The 17861-nt window shown below is 44.1% G+C and overlaps 1 protein-coding gene across 1 annotated transcript in view; it reads right to left on the bottom strand.

The window, feature by feature from the left end:
* Positions 1 to 17861, bottom strand: part of PKD1L1 (polycystin 1 like 1, transient receptor potential channel interacting) — a 52500-nt gene that overhangs the window by 11147 nt on the left and 23492 nt on the right. Inside the window, 8 exon segments of the mRNA XM_068549792.1 lie at positions 12366 to 12448; positions 14861 to 14953; positions 14955 to 15079; positions 15960 to 15981; positions 16030 to 16186; positions 16578 to 16615; positions 16800 to 16883; positions 17692 to 17815. Of these exon segments, the coding sequence (XP_068405893.1) occupies positions 12366 to 12448; positions 14861 to 14953; positions 14955 to 15079; positions 15960 to 15981; positions 16030 to 16186; positions 16578 to 16615; positions 16800 to 16883; positions 17692 to 17815 (726 nt within the window).

Raw genomic sequence — 17861 nt, 5'->3', positions numbered from 1 at the left:
CCCTCCCACCCTCCCTATCCCACCCCTCTAGGTGGTCACAAAGCACCGAGCTGATCTCCCTGTGCTAAGCGGCTGCTTCCCACTAGCTATCTATTTTACTGTCTATGTGGTAGCATATATAAGTCCATGCCACTCTCTCACTTCTTCCCAGCTTCGTCCCCTCCCTGTGTCCTCAAGTCCATTCTCTACGCCTGCATTTTTACTCCTGTCCTGTCCCTAGGTTCTTCAGAACCACTTTTTTTTTTTTTTTTTTTAGATTCCATATACATGTGTTAGCATACGGTATTTGTTTTTCTCTTTCTGATTTACTTCACTCTGTATGACAGACTCTAGGTCCATCCACCTCACTACAAATAACTCAATTTCATTTCTTTTTATGGCTGAGTAATATTCCATTGTATATATGTGCCACATCTTCTTTATCCATTCATCTGTCGACGGACACTTAGGTTGCTTCCATGTCCTGGCTATTGTAAATAGAGCTGCAATGAACATTGTGGTACATGACTCTTTTTGAATTATGGTTTTCTCAGGGTATATGCCCAGTAGTGGGATTGCTGGGTTGTATGGTAGTTCTATGGAAACACAAAAGAACATGAATAGCCAAAGAAATCTTGAGAAAGAAAAACGGAGCTGGAGGAATCAGACTCCCGGACTTCAGACTATACTACAAAGCTACAGTAATAGGTCCTTTTTTAAAGTTTTTCATTGGAGATAATTTCAAATGATTTCAATGAGCACTCATATACCTTTCACTCAGAATCACCTGTTAACATTCTGCTCTTTTTACTTTATTATTTGCCTTCTTCCTATCCATGTGCATGTTCCAGTGTTTTCTTCTTGCTCAGTACTCAATTTACTGCATATTTACTACATATTTACTGAGTACCAAGCCCTGTAGAAAGCACTGTGGTGGAGAGAAAGTGAATGAGACAGAACTCAGCTAGCAAGGGCAGACCGGGATCAGGCCCACCTGATCATTTTTAGTCGAATGCAGGAATAATCTGGTCCTTACATATTGAACAAATCTTAGGAATTATGGGGTACCTTCTTCCTAGGCAACCTCAGTGTTTTCATCATTAATGGCCCCACTCAGTTTCCCATGAAGAAACTCATCATCCTGCAGATCCAACTGGGCACAAAAGTTGCCCACAACTATGCCCATGATCCTGAGATCAATATTTTCCAACTTCCAGAAATAATATGTCTTCTTGGTGGACATACTTTCAAGTCAATGGGCCCCCAGCCCCTGGGATTGTGCCTGGCACAAAATACTTGGAGAGTGAATAAATCTTGAAACTCAGTTTGAATAATCACATATTAAGCCCATAGAGAGCACTTGCTGTATGCAGGCGCTGACATTTACTTCTCTCAGGGGCCCTTGGGAGAGTCTGTACTAGTATCCTCTTTTCACAGAGGTGGGCATTAAGATGTGAAGAGGTCAATCACTTGCCAAGGTCCACCCAGCCAGTGGTTAAAACCGAATCTCACTCAGCAGGTGCTTGACCATCAGACCTGCCTGCCTCTTCAGGCAATCCATCCTTTCCGCATGTTCAGGTTAAGCTGATATCTCTTTGAACAAACCTTTATGAGCCTGTTTTCTCCTCCAAGATTCAAGTTTAGGGTATTCAGATATCTTGCATCATCAGTTAGAAAACACCGTGAGTCACTGCAGATTCAGTAAGTTGGGTAGATAGAACCCAGCTATAATTATAAAAACTCCTGGATATGAGGGGAAGCACAGCAAATTTCCTTGACAGTCAGGTTTCTGTGACCTAGGCTGTCTGATTGCATTTAAAAAGTCAAGTCTTCTAAAATCTTCTTCAAGATATACCCCAAACTGGAGAAGTTAAGGGAAGAGACGGAAAGGAAACCCACCCTCTTGATGGCTTCCTTTATTGTGAATATCACCGGCCCTCAGGGCTCACAACACAGACCTTTCTGAAGCCAGGAGCTGCGGACATTGGATGAGCCAGCCCTCTCGGTAAACCCACATCAGCTGTCACAAGGATCCCGTGTGTGGAACGTGAACGCAGATCTTCCACAGCTGGACAAAACTTCCCAACTTCCCCCCGGCAGGTGGGTGCTAAGAAATTACTCAGTAAAGATTAAAAAAAAAAAAAAAAAAAAACCACAACGAGATTTCAATTCACACCTGTTAGGATGGCTATTATCAAAAAGACAAGAAATAACAGGTGTTGGTGAGTATGTGGAGAAAAGGGAACCCTGGAACACTGTTGGTGGGAATATACATTTGTACAGTCATTATGGAAAACAGTATGTGGGTTCCTCAAAAAATGCAAATAGAACTATTATATGATCCAGCAATCCTATTTCCGTATATATACCTAAAAAGTAAATAAAATCAGTATCTCAAAGTGACAAAAATTAAAAAGGACCAAAAACCACTCAGGCAGACTGTGTAACTTGAGGTCAGAATGTTCTTGATCTTCTGGATGTTCCTGCCTTACTCAATCATGCAGTTGAGTCATAAGAGGAAAATATGTGGGGAAAAAGCCTTCTGGCATCTCTAACTCACACCGGCATTCTCAGTGGCCTGGCCAGTTCCTACAAAGCAGTGAGTCCCAGAGAGACTGCAGAGCAGTTTTGGGACCTGGGCATCAAGAATTTGGGAAGGAGTTGCCCGGGGGACAAAGTACTTCTGCTCAGTAAGAAGTGCAGACTGGCGCGGAGCTTTTTTTCCAGGCCAGATTGTCACAGCTGAAGAGAGAGCCGGGGGCCCATTCAGGGAGCCAGGCCAGTGAGGAGGAGACCAGTGGATTCTGATGGAGGCTGGCAGCCCCACCGCATTTCACTGCAATGAGTCACTTAGACAATACAAAGAACAATGTGATTTGTAGGTGGTTATTGATAGCTCCAGGCATCCAGTCCTACTAGTTTATAAAGATACAAATCTTAATGATTAATGGTTAAGATGAAAAAAATAAATGCCCTCAAGTTAGGAAATTCAAACAGATTGTTTCCTCAGATCACACCACACAAAAGAGGGTCTGTTCTGTGAAGTCCAGCCTGTTCGGCCTGTTCCAATGCCAAGTACATTCCCGGTTCTACCCCACTCAAGGCCAGCTAAACTCTCACTGCAGAAACTTGAGTTCGCCAGGCATAGACACACCTGGGAGCCCGGTGAGAGAGCCCGGCCCTGACAGCACTGGCTTTTGTGAACATACTTCAATAAGTGTCTCATGCGACGGTAGGTCCAGAAAGAATTGTGTTTTTTCATGGTACAAAATGAAGATTAGCGATTACATTGCTGCTGAAAATCTCCCTCATCCTAATCAAGAACAGTATGTCAAAAAGGCAAAGACACAGCCATTGCAAACCTCCATCATCATTTGAGTGAAGCTATTTTCTAAGCTTCAGAAAATTAGTCTAAATGACTATAGGTTATGATTATAGTAGGATTCACAAACAGTCTGTACTGTGTGCATAAAAGACTACCAACCAGTTTATACATTTTAATTGAAGTTCCCTCTGGCTGTAAGAGTTATTAAGTCTATAAACAAGGTAAGTGTGCTTACAGGAATCAGATCATGAATCCCTTTTAAGGAACGAGTCCCTTAAAAGTATCAACACTATTATGGGACTTTTGAACTGACAATCTCTCCTTGTCCTTAACTCAGTGGGAATGTTTTGGATATTGTACCTTAAGACATAGCACTGGCTTTTAACTTGAGATATATTCTTATTTTTAAGAATTAATATCAATTCCTTTTTTATTAAGAGTATGTTTTAAAAGTTAGGAATGGATATTAAATTTTATCAAATACTGTCATGGAGAAAATCAAATGACAGTTTCCTCCATTTTTTGGTGAAGGTTATTAATATATTTTCTGATATTAAAACATTTCTGCTCCTGGTTTAAAACTCATACGATCACGACATATTACTCTTTTCTGATGCTAGATTCTATCTGCCAATGTCTTATTTAGATTTTTTGGTATCAAAATCAGTAAGACTCTCTTGTGATTGTTTTGTTTTGTCTTTCTAAATTTCAGATACTTTTGTCCATTTTTGATAATATATTGTTTTATCTCATAAAGACACATGTGGAAGCTTTTTCTGTCTCTCTGTTCTGGAACAGTTTACAGAGCATTTTTAACTTCTATGTTTCTTAATAATTTGGTATATTTCACCTGTGAAACCATCTGGGTGGAGGTGCCTCTGGAGGGATAGAACTCCGAATGCTATTTAAGATTTCTATCACTAAAATCAGTTTGGTGCATAAGGAGTCTTGATGGCTGTTCTCTCTTTCCAAATGTCTTATAATTCATTTAATTTCCTTAAAGGTTTTTCCCTTTCTCATTTTTATTTTGTATATTACTATACTCACTGTTCCGTCATATTGATATATATATTAGCTAATAATTTATCTACTTACTTGTTAAAAGAATCATCTCGGATTAATTCATTTTTGCTGTTGATATAATTAAATTATGCTTTCAGTTAAAAACAATTTTTATCTTATATTGGAGTAGAGTTGATTTATTTAATGCTGTGTTAGTTTCAGGTGAACAGCAAAGTGACTCAGTTATACATATACATGTATCTATTCTTTTTCAAATTATTTTCCCATTTAGGTTATTACAGAATATTGAGCAGAGTTCCCTGTGATATACAGTAAGCCCCTGTTGTTTACCTATTTTAAATATAGCAGTGTGTACCTGTCAATCCCAAACTCCCAATCTATCCCTCTCCCCCACCCTTCTCCCCAGCAACCATGAGTTCATTCTCTAAGTCTGTGAGTCTGTTTCTGTTTTGTAAATAAGTTCATTTGTATCATTTTTTTAGATTCACCATATAAGCAATATCGTATGATATTTGTCTTTCTCTGTCTGACTTACGTCACTTAGTATGATAATCTCCATGTCCATCCATGTTGCTGTAAATGGCATTATTTCATTCTTTTTAATGGCTGAGTAGTATTCCATTGTATATATGTACCACATCGTCCTTATCCAGTCATCTGCCGATGCACATTTAGGTTGCTTCCATGTCCTGGCTATTGTAAATAGTGCTGCAATGAACATTGGGGGTGCATGTATACTTTCAAACCAAGTTTTTCTCCAGATATATGCCCAGGAGTGGGATTGCTAGCTCTACATGGTAGCTCTACTTTTAGTTTTTTAAGGAACCTCCATACTGTTCTCCATAGTGGCTACACCAATTTACATTCCCGGCAACAGTGTAGGAGGGTTCCCTTTTCTCCACACCCTCTCCAGCATTTACTGTTTGTAGATTTTTTGATAATGGCCCTTCAGACAGTTATGAGGTAATACCTCATTGTAGTTTTGGTTTGCATTTCTCTGATAATTAGTGATGTTGAACATCTTTTCATGTGCCTCTTGGCCATCTGTATGTCTCCTTTGGAGGAATGTCTATTTAGGTCTTCTGCCCATTTTTTGATTGGGGTTGTTTGGGTTTTTCTGATATTGAGCTGTATGAGCTGTTTGTAACTTCGGAAATTAATCCCTTGTCTCTTGCATTGTTTGCAAATATTTTCTCCCCTTTCATAGGTTGTCTGTTCATTTTGTTTATGGTTTCCTTTGCTGTGCAAAAGCTTTTGAGTTTAATTAGGTTCCATTTGTTTATTTTTGTTTTTATTTCCGTTACTCTGGGAGATGGCAACTGTATGCCAATAAAGTGGACAATGTGGAAGAAATGGACAAATTCTTACAAAGGCATAATCTCCCAAGACTGAAGCAGGAAGAAACAGAAAATATGAACAGGCCAGTCACAAGTACTGGAATTGAAAGTGTGATTAAAAAACTCCCAACAAACAAAAGTCCAGGACCAGATGGCTTCACAGGTGAATTCTATCAAACATTTAGAGAAGAGTTAACACCTATTTTTCTGAAACTATTGCAAAAATTTGCAGGGGAAGGAATACTCCCAAACTCATTCTATGAGGCTGCCATCACCCTGATACCAAAATCAGACAAAGATACCACAAAAAAAGAAAATTACAGGCCAATATGATGAACACAGACGCAAAAATCCTCAACAAAATACTAGCAATTCGAATCCAACAACACATAAAAAGGATCATACATGGTGATCAAGTGGGATTTATCCCAGGATGCAAGGATTTTTCAACATCCGCAAATCAATCAGTGTGATACACCACATCAACAAATTGAAGAATAAAAACCATATGATCATCTCAATAGATGCAGAAAAAGCTTTTGACAAAATTCAACACACATTTATGATAAAAACTCTCCAGAAAGTGGGCATAGAGGGAATCTACCTCAACATAATAAAGGCCATATTTGACAAACCTCCAGCTAACATCATACCCAATGGTGAAAAGCTGGAAGAATTTCCTCTAAGATCAGGAAAAAGACAAGGATGTCCACTCTCACCACTTTTATTCAACACAGTTTTGGAAGTCGTAGCCATGGAAATCAGAGAAGAAAAAAGAAATAAAAGGAATCCAAATTGGAAAAGAAGAAGTAAAACCGTCACTGTTTGCAGATGACATGATACCACACACAGAAAATCCTAAAAATGCTAGCAGAAAACTACTAGAGCTCATCAATGAATTCAGTAACACGGCAGGATACAAAATTAATACACAAAAATCTGTTGCATTCCTATACACTGACAATGAAATATCAAAAAGAGAAATTAAGGAAATAATCCCATTTACCATCACATCACAAAGAATAAAATACCTAGGAATAATCCTATCTAAGGAGGCCAAAGACCTGTACTCTGAAAACTATAAGATGCTGATGAAAGAAATCAAAGACGACACAAACAGATGGAAGGATATACCATGTTCTTGGATAGGCAGAATCAATGTTGTCAACATGAGTATACTACCCGAGGCAATCTACAGATCCAATGCAATTCCTATCAAATTACCAATGGCATTTTTCACAGAACTAGAACAAAAAAAGCTTAAAATTTGTGTGAGACACAAAAGACTCTGAATAACCAAAGCAATCTTGAGAAAGAAAAACGGAGCTGGAGGAATCAGGCTCCCTGACTTCAGACTATACTACAAAGCTACAGTCATCAAAACTGGTATGGTATTGGCACAAAAAACAGACATATAGATCAATGGAACAGGATAGAAAGGCCAGAGATGAACCCACGCACCTATGGTCAATTAATCTATGACAAAGGAGGCAAGACTATACAATGGAGGAAAGACAGTATCTTCAATAAATGGTGCTGGGAAAACTGGACAGCTACACGTAAAGAAATGAAATTAGAACGCTCTTTAACACCACACACAAAAATATGCTTTCAGTTTTACACAGCCTTCCCTCTGCTTTGCTCAGGTTGAGTGTGTGTTCATGTGCATCTGTATATTTTTCCTGCCTATTTTAGTTGAGTACATACCTAGTTTACTTTCATTAGTTGTTACTCCATAACATAACCATAGATTTTCCTCTAAACACCATTTATCAGCATACACATCGTCTTTTGTTTTAATCCTATAATCCAGAAATAATAATATTAACCTTATAGTATGAAGATAAATGCATAATAGTCACCCTTCTTCTAAATTAAAAAATTATTTTTCATTATCTGACAAAGTATTAAGTGGTACCCTATCTTTTTTCTTTATGTATATTTTTTTCTTTTAATTTCTTTTACACATTTGGTCATTAGATTTCCCATTCTACAAAAATTATGTTTCTCCTATGATTTGCCCAATTTTCTACTGATTGCACATTTAAACAGTTTTTAATGATTTAAATAATAATTAATAAAAACACTTCTAAATAACTTAAATAAATTTTAATCACTTGGAAGTAACTTGAGTTTTGGGGGAAGGGAAGGTATCTGGATGTCAGTAGATACCAGTAACTTTATTTTTAAGTCCAGTAACTCTATTAGGATTTTTGTTTGTTTCTTTGTTTTTTGTTTGTCTTTTTTTCTGGGAGAAGGAAGGATTTATTATTACTTGCAGCAAGTAAGGAGAACACCAGGGATCTTTCCCAAAGCAGTGTCTCCCCAACAGCAAAAGTGGTGAAGTTTTTTTTGTTTGTTTTTTAATAAATTTATTTATTTATTTATTTTTGGCTGTGTTGGGGCTCTGTTTCTGTGCGAGGGCTTTCTCTAGTTGTGGCAAGCGAGGGCCACTCTTCATCACGGTGCGCGGGCCTCTCACTATCATGGCCTCTCTTGTTGTGGAGCACAGGCTCCAGACGCGCAGGCTCAGTAGTTGTGGCTCACAGGCCTAGCTGCTCCGTGGCATGTGGGATCCTCCCAGACCAGGGCTCGAACCCGTGTCCCCTGCATTGGCAGGCAGATTCTCAACCACTGCGCCACCAGGGAAGCCCAAAAGTGGTGAAGTTTTAAGCTAAGGTACATGCATATTCATGAAGGGGCTTGAGCAGAGGAGAATCAGCATAGAATTGGGGTAAATGTCAACAGAGTCCAAGCTTTAGTTGATCAAAGAAGGAGTGTCAACATCATTCCATCCTCCACCTGGGTGGGTCCTTAGTTCCTGCAGAACTTAATCCTTTGACCAACAAGACAAATTCAGGATTCAGTCCAGAGAATAGTTACACTGCCTGGGTGAAGCGCTGCTGCTGTCCAGCGCCTGGCCCGCTGCCCTGGGCTCGGCAGCCGGGTCTGTGGGCAGCCCACTACCTTCCTGGAGACACTACAGTGAGGTGGTGGCTGACAATGAAGATGACCCCAACTTCTTCAAGATGGTGGAGGGCTTCTTCCACCGCAGGGCCAGCATCATGGAGGACAAGCTGGTGGAGGACCTCAAGATCCAGGAGAGTGAGGGTGCGTGGCACCCTGAGACTCACAGGCCCTGCAACCATGTGCTGAGCCTGTCCTTCCCCATCCCGTGCGACCACAGCTCCTGGGAAGTCATCGAAGGCTACTGGGCCCAGTACAACATGGATTTGTTCTGTTTTTAATAGATTTGAATCCATTTCTTCCCTTGGATACAATGCCTTTTAAAACATATAGATTTATATCTCTATTTCAGGAATGTTTTCTTAAATTACACCTTTAAATATTTTTTTCTGTTTAAATTTTATGGGCTTTTTTTGGGGGGGTAGAGGGAGATACTAACTACACATATCCTTTCTTCTTCTTTGTCTTATGCATATTCTTCTTTGTCTGACTTCCATGTGTAATATTTTCCCGAAAATCAATTTTAACACTTTCAAAAAATCTAATTTTGCTGATTAGTCTCAAGCCTGTCATGTATATTCTTCACTCTCTTTTCTGTGAATCTCTCTCTCTCTCTCTCTCCCTCTCTCTCGCTTCATCTGTATTTCTGGTATCTTTTTATCCCTCTTTTTTCTTTTCCTTTTCTTCTCCATTTCTTTCCTCACCACTGTTAATTTATTCTTTGTCCTTTTTATTTCATTTTTTAGCTCTTTCATCCAGGCTTTGCAGTCTTATTTCAAAGAGCTCACTTTTTCATGAGTTCATTTGTGTGTGGAGAACATCGTAGTTACAGTTTGACCTGCCTGTGGCAACCGTTTTCAAAGGTCTCATCTTCATCTCCTTCTCTTTGGGTCATTTTTAATTACTGCTTTTCCCTGTGGTTATGTTTGCACAGATCCAATAGTGATTGGTGTTGACTGCGACTGTTCACTCTTCTACATAATGGACTTCATCTTTGCGTGAGGGGAGCCCTTCCCCAGTGATTGTTCATTAGGGCTGGGCAGGGGCTGCGGATGAGCCTGAGTAGGAAGCTCCTCCAGTCCTCATCTTTGCCAAGGAACACTGTCACTGCCACTCAGCCACGTGACGATGACTGCTCTGAGATGCAGACGATCTCTCTGGATCTCTGGGACTCCACCACTAGAATGCACTTTTCACTGGAGCGCTGAATTCATCTTCCTTTTTCACTGTGCATCTAGCCCCAGTGTGGATCTGTGTGGCTCCAGGTCTGTGAGCCACCAACAGATCCTACTATATTCAGGCAACGGTGAAACAAACATAATAGGATATGATTCACAGTCCAAAGAGGAAGACATGCATATAAATAAAGAATTATAGCAATTTTTATATTTTTGGCACATTCCCTTTATTGGATATGTGATTTGCAAATATTTTTCCCATTCTGTGGCTGTCCTTTCATTCTCTTAATTCACTGAGGGGGGCGTGGAAAATACTCAGTGCCTGTTGATTCCCTCCCGTCCCTTTGTATGCACAGAATAGGTTACAGGTTAACAACTCTTTCCATGCACCTTTTTTTAACTTAATCCTCATAAAACCCAGAAGCACTCCTAATTAAATTATACCCATGGAGTCTGTGGCTCAGATAAATGGGATGATCCAACAGAACCTGCCTTGCTGGAGAAATAACAGGCGGGGTCCCCACCCAGCCTCCCACCTCCACATCCACTCCCAGCACCCGTGTCCATCCCACCAGGGGCTTCTATGAAGGCCTCTCACCTTTCTACACGTGAGTTCATTGGGAAAGCACTTTTGGGCGTACAATCTCATCTATTCTCACCAAGGTGTCCATCGGCAGATGAATGGATAAAGAAGATGTGGCACATATATACAATGGAATATTACTCAGCCATAAAAAGAAACAAAACTGAGTTATTTGTAGTGAGGTGGATGGACCTAGAGTCTGTCATACAGAGTGAAGTAAGTCAGAAAGAGAAAAACAGATACCATATGCTAACACATATATATGGAATCTAAAAAAAAAAAAAAGGTTCTGATGAACCTAGGGGCAGGACAGGAATAAAGATGCACATGTAGAGAATGGACTTGAGGACACGGGGAGGGGGAAGGGTAAGCTGGGACGAAGTGAGAGAGGGGCATGGGCATATATACACTACCAAATGCAAAACAGATAGCTAGTGGGAAGCAGCCACATAGCACAGGGAGATCAGCTCGGTGCTTCGTGACCACCTAGAGGGGTGGGATAGGGAGGGTGGGAGGGAGACGCAAGAGGGCGGAGATATGGGGATATATGTATACGTATAGCTGATTCACTTTGTTATACAGCAGAAAGTAACACACCACTGTAAAGCAATTATACTCCAAAAAAGATGTTAAAAAAATTTTTTTTAATGAAAGCTGGATGTTTTAAAATTTACATGGGCAAAGGATCAAGGTTTTCTGTGTGTTTTGTTTCCTCATTAATTAGTGCAAGGTCAACAATGGCCTCTGACAACTGAACCCAGACAAGCTGTCTCTGCTGGCACACCCTGGCTCCCCGCAGAGTGAACAGCATGGCTCAGCCTGGGGAAAACGGCGGGACAGGCTCTAGCCAGACTAACCAAGAGAAATACCATTCATGCTACAGGTGGAAGAGAAAGTTTTCCAGTTGCCACGTTTTAAAAAGTAAAGATAAACAGGTGAAATTTATTTTATAATATATGTTCTTCATTATATCTAAAACACTGTCACTTCAACATATGTTCAAGTGTAAAAGTTATGAATACTTTACACACTCTTAACTTTCATACTAAGTGTCCGACATCCAGTGAGTATCTTACACTTTTGACACATCTGCACTTGGACTAACCACACTTCCAGTATCAAGAGCCTCCTGTGGCTAGTGGCTACCTCACTGGACAGCTTGTCAGCAGAGTTCCCTGCGTGCACAGTGAAAAGGGCCCCTTACCTGCCTCTACCTGACCTGAGGGATGCCATAAAGACTTCTTAATTACTGTCGTTATTACAATTATCATTTATGGAACATTCACCACGTGCCAAGGACTTGTGTGTGTGTCTGTGTATATATACATACAACACACGCTCAGACCCGAACAGAACCTGATGTATCATGGTCCCGCCTTATGAAGGCTCGGAGAAGGTTAAGTAAATTCCCCAAAGGCACGCGGACTAGGAGGGGCCGGGTCAGCTGACTCCAGAGCCTACGCATTTCCCCATCCACACACTCATATATATTGCTCTCTGTCTGTGTGTCCTACTCCAGCAGTAGAAAACCACTCGTTTTTGTTGTGAGGACACCTCATTCTTCCAGCACCTGGGAGGCAGCTCTAGCTTACGTCCCAGCTGAAGTCCTTGTGGCTGTTTCTATGGGGGTTCAGTTTAACAACCCTCAGGGCAGGCACCCACAGAAGTGTAGTCAGAAGGGAAGGCTGTAGCGCAGGCGGAGCCAAGGCCTTCCCTTGGACAGCATCACAGTGCGTGGCCCCTGTTTGGTTGCCTTGAACACTTGCCGTATCTGATTCCATGACACCCTGTGACTGAGGTCCATAAACCCTTGACATAACCCTTTGTGGAATCAGTCACCTCCTCAGCAAGAGTAACGAGGTGGCCGGAGGCCACATAGCAGGTGAGGCCCACCCCAACTATAGCGAGCTGCGAGGTTGAAGAGAGAGGGCTACCAGGTGGGCTCCCGAGGAAGGAAGGGCTCGCTGTGATACCTGCACGACTTGGAGAGCAAAATCCCGATCATGCCATGGAACTGGAAACAGAGGTGAGTCAGGCTGAGCACCAGGAAGACCAGCTGAGGGAGGCAACACAAACAAACCAGATGAACAAAACTACTGGTAAATTGTTCCTTAAGGTCTAAACTCCACAGGCCCTTGGGGCGGTTTGAATGCATCCAGCACGGAAACCCCACCCGGTGCCCGGCGTGATGGACTCAAATGAGTTCGACGTGGGCCCTGCACTCATCGAAACCCTGGAGTGTGAGTATCACTCTCCCGCCTATCAGGTCTCCTAACCTCCATGCCAGCCCCTCCCAGTGCTTCCTCAAGATGCTCAAAAGAATGTTTTCATGTATTTGTGAAATCTACGAAATATGAAATATATATTATCAGTTTCCTTGGACAAGTAAAAACCCTTTAAAAGCTCCTGTATAAGGAATTTCCTTCAAGTCTGTTTATGGTTATCTCGCCATTGACGAGCTACCCATTCGTCCATGCCTTCATTCGTCCATGCCTTCATTCGTCCATGCCTTCACTTACTCATGCCTTCACTCATGCAGAAGAACAAGAGGAAGAAGAGGATGCTCAGCTCCTGTGGCCCCTCTGAGTTGACACTTTTAAGCTAAAAAGGTCCTCTTTGTGGGGATTCCCCCTTCCCTCCGTCTGCGGAGTAGTGCTGGCACATACTAACATTCGTTTCTAAGCAAAGAAAGAGTGAGCATGCAGTGAGTGCCAACTGCGTATCAGGCACTACAGCCCCGTGACTGGAAGAAGAATGGCAATCACTGCTTCACAGAAGACTGACGTGAGGCAGCGTGTGTGGAAAGCACGCTGTGAACCAGAGCCAGACGGTGAGCACTAATCTCACACCCCACCTTCCTGCCTCCACGCCCCCAGCCCATCACAAAGTGCTTTGTGCCTCTCGGATGGTCACACGCCCAAACTCAGATTAGGTCATGAACTTTTGGGGGGCCTTTTTTTTTTTTTTTTTTACAGACGTGTGGTTTTTTAAAATTAATTAATTAATTAATTTTTGGCTGAGCTGGGTCTTCGTTGCTGCGCGTGGGCTTTCTCTAGTTGTGGTGAGCCGGGGCTACTCTTTGTTGCGGTGCGCGGGCTTCTCATTGCGGTGGCTTCTCTTGTTGCAGAGCACGGGCTCTAGGCGCGTGGGCTTCAGTAGTTGCGGCACGTGGGCTCAGTGGTTGCGGCACGTGGGCTCAGTAGTTGTGGCACACGGGCTTAGTTGCTCTGCGGCATGTGGGATCTTCCCGGACCAGGGCTCGAACCCGCGTCCCCTGCATTGGCAGGCGGATTCTTAACCACTGTGCCACCAGGGAAGCCCACCAGGAGGAGCCTTACACATTCTTTTCTGTCTTCTTTTGGAGTCATATGCACTGTGCCCCGTGGGCCCACTATCAGAAGCTGCAAATGTCATCAGAGAAAAGTTCATTTTGGGTGGTGAATGTGAGGTATTGGATAGCACCGCTGTGTGCCAAGCCACACTGGAGTCTGGGACAGAAGGAAAAACCAGTAGCACTGACCCTGTCTTTGTTTAAAATTTTGATGTTTTGTCCATCACGAATTTTTTGGCATGAATTTTGATTTTTTATATTGCACTAGAATATTACTTATCTTGAGGACAGTTTGTGGTAACCGAGGTGAGTGCAGCACCTGGGAGCAGCCCGTTCTCCCGTCCCTCCCTTCCCTTTGTGCTCACACACAGGCACAGACAGCCCTGAGGCTCCATTCACAACCCCAACATGGACTGTGTCATTCAACTGTCTCTAGAGTCTAAAACCTCACAGCATTTCCTCGCTTCACTCCCGAGGCAAAGCATGCTTGACCTGGAGTGTCAGCTGGTCTGAGATCTTCACAGCACAAAAGTGAAATATAGGCCAAAGGCAGCAAAGTTCCTGAGGAAAAGTTCAGAATGATTTCTGGTACTTTCCATTGCTCAAGGAAACTACAGGAATACATTCCATCTTACCAAGACCCATTGCGTTAAAGGCGTATGCTCCTTCACCACCCCCCCACCCCAGCTCATATGTTGAAGCCCTAACCCTCAGTGTGGCTGTTTTTGGAGATGGGCCCTCTCAGGAAGTAACTAAGGTTAAATGAGTTCATAAGGGTGAGGTCCCAACGATGGAATTAGGGTTCTTATACGAAGAGGAAGAGATACCAGACACACCAGAGATCCCCCTCGCCACCACGTGAGGACACAGTAAGGCGGCTATCTGCAAGCCGGGAAGGGAGCGCTCACCAGCACCCGACCACGCCATCACCTGCATCTCAGACTTCCAGCCTCCAGAGCTGTGGAAGATCAGTGTTTGCAGTTTTAAGTCCCCCAGAGTACGGTATTTCATTATGGCAGCCTGAGCTAAGATCCAGCTGCGGATAAGGCACGAGGCCTGGATGGAGGAGGGTGCCCAGCCCTGGGTGAGCCCAAGCTCCTGTGTTCCATGAGTGGGCCAAGTGCCCAGTGAACTCGCCTCTGGAAGCAGGAGGTGGTACAGTGGGGCTGAGTCCCTGCAGAGGATGGTGACTGACTCCAGCAGGGAGGAGACGGTGAGATCCCCAGTGGGGGAGCATCTCAGCACTCAGGGACACGCTTGAGAAGAGCTGGGTTGGAGGGTTGTAGAGGGTAAAGTGCATGGACACAGCCCTGGTGCTGCGGTCAATCCAACCACTGGCCCTGGGGCCGGTCAGGGCTGCACGTGCAGCAGGCCTGCAAAGTGGTGCAAGTCATAGGGACCCTAGCAGCACCCCGTCCCAGGCTCCACACCCAGAGGCCGGATGCAACTCCTGGGCTCACAGAGCTGGACAGATGGCCCTTCTGCGTCTTCCGACCCCTTCAACAGTTCATTGTCCCTCTCTCCTTGCCCGGGACCCCCAGGCAGAGGGAATCTTTCAGAGAGGGGGGGCTTCCATTTCCCATAGGTACAACTCGGTGAGAAATACCCCATCTGTCACCACAAGGATTCTAGAATATTCATTTTTCTTTTTTGGCAATGGACTCCATCATTGGAAAGAAGCCACCTTTTACCAATCCGTACTTACTAACAATTAAATCATTTCTTTGTTGTTGTTGTTGTTGTTATTAGTATTACTCAGAGGCAGGCATTACTGTAACTGCCACAGAGCTCCCTGTCAGTCTCAGACAATCTGTCACCACCGGTGTTAGCACAATACCAGGGAGGTGGTGGCAGGGACAGTGCGACTGGTGGGACAGGCCAGGCTGGCCGACTGCAGTCTCTGACTGCAACGTGGGTGGCTTGAGCCTCTGTTCCTCATCTGCACGATGCAGTAGGTTAGCCCTACTTCATAGAGGTGTTTAAGGACCAGATGAGGCCGTATAAACACCCTGCTTAGCACAGAACAAGTGTCCTTTAGGTTCTACAACCTCCAGACCTTCTAGCAATCTGGAAGGAAGTTTTGGCTTGTGCTTTCTCATGCACTTGGAGACTGCAGGGCTGAGTTTGCCTTCTACTTCTGTCACGGCCTAACCGCATGGCCCCAGGGAAGTGACTCTGTCATTGCACAGTAATAACCACCTTGTTCTGGCCCTGGGAAGCTGCTCTCAGTGCAGACCTGCTGCATCCAGGCAGCCGTACTACAGTGGACAAGTGTGGACGAAGCTGACCCTCTGAATCACACTGACCTTGTGCTGCCCAGAGGCCGAGCTCTCCTCCTGGGAGCCCCTGGGACCACCTGGGGCCACTCTTTGGATCTCTGGGTCTATCACAGAGGGGGTTTCAGGGCCTCCATCTTTGGGGCCACATGTAGGGAAAGAGTCTTCCACAAGCTCTGAAAATGGGCTGGGAAGATGAGGAAGAAACCACCAATCAGAAGAAGAACCAGATGCACATTTCAAAGTCGGCCTTACATCTGGGGCGTTCCAAGCCTGGCTGCACATGGGCACATACGCTGTCCTGACACAGGGCGCTCTGCTCCCTCAACGCCCCCTTGTGGTCCCTGGGCTCTAGCTTGAGCAATAGAAGGCTGCACCTAAGTCGTCCAGTCTGGCCTTGGCCATCAGATTGATTTCCATTACAGGATGAGGCAGGTAGGCGCCCATCTTCACTCACACCCTCCCGCTAGGAAAAGATACCTGATATTCTAGTTTTAGATACTTTCGATAGAATTATTCTGGTTTTGCACAGGATGCCAGGTTTCTAAAAGGCCACAGAGGGGACTGAGTGAACTTGCAGCAGAGTGCCCGGAGAGGAAGAGGGCCCAGGAGGGGGCTGGCGGAGAAGGAAAGGAAGGTGGAGGCCCACACTCTCCAAGCCCCGGGGGTTGACATTGTCAAACCACAGCCAGACTCTCAGAGATGATTAAAATGGTCTTTTGGTTTCCTGCCTGACTGTCTCCTAGATGTTTCTAACTTAATGTATTTTTAGAAATAAAAAGAAAAGGGGAGCATCTTACCTCACATAAACTATCAGGAGGAACTTTTAGCTGTTTAATGACCAAATTGCCTATGAGGTAGCACTTTCCTCCAAGAGCTCTGGGCTGGAAGAAGAAGAACAATGAAGATGCCTGGACACATAATATACCTGGAGCACCGTAATCCAGCCGTGGGTGAGCTCTGGATCCCCTCAGGTACCAAATCAGAGGTCAGAACTTTACTTTCTTCTTGAAAACATTCTAAAGGTTTAGCCAGCATTCTAAGAAAGATAGCAGCAGCTACCTCCCCAGGCCTTGTAGCAAATCAGAATGATCTATTTTTATTTTTCTAAAGTTTCTCCAGTGTCATCCCTGTAACTGCACAGAATACAACAAATGCAGAATTAGCAACACAGTGTTTGAGGAATTCAGGATGAAGAATTTAATTTTTTTTCAAAGGTGGAAAATAAGAAGTAAGCAAAGAATACGGTTGCCTCAAAATGCACATTCACTGGTAACCTTGCTTCAGAAGGGCAGGACAAGCCTTGCCTGGCAGCTTCTGGATGGTCCCATCTTAGCTTTTGCTCCTTCTCACTCCAGAGGTGTCCCTGTGCCTCCGTGTCACAGCACTTTGCTTACTGAACCAGCCTTCCATCCCCATGGGCCTACGAGCTCCTAGGGACCAGCCATGCCCCTGCGTCCAGCTCTGGCCTGGCAAACAAGGGGTCTGGAGAAGCTGGTGTGGCTAAAGGGGATGTGAGAGGAGGGGGCAGAGGTGTGAGGGGCAGAGAAAAGAATAGGACACTCTGGGGACAGCCGCGGGCCTTACAACCTACAGATCGTTCAAGAACCTGCGCCGTGTTACGAGTCAGGTGTCTGTGGCTATTTCACCCCACTGTGACACCACCCCTGTGAAGGGCAGATGGACGCCCACCTGAGCGCCCGGCATGCTGGCTGTGGAGAGGCCTCCCTGGTACAGGCCTTCCAGCATCGTGGTCGGGCGCCAGTCCCACCAGCCATCCACGCTTCTCGGGCCACCGAAGGGGTGCCTGGCACTTCTTAGAGCGAGAATAGAAACAAAGAATTATTTTTCTAACGTAAAGT

Source organism: Eschrichtius robustus, chromosome 8 (genome assembly GCF_028021215.1).
Source record: "Eschrichtius robustus isolate mEscRob2 chromosome 8, mEscRob2.pri, whole genome shotgun sequence".
Taxonomy (NCBI): domain Eukaryota; kingdom Metazoa; phylum Chordata; class Mammalia; order Artiodactyla; family Eschrichtiidae; genus Eschrichtius; species Eschrichtius robustus.
The sequence above is the reverse complement of the archived record's forward strand: the minus strand, read 5'-3'. Positions and strand labels throughout refer to the sequence as shown.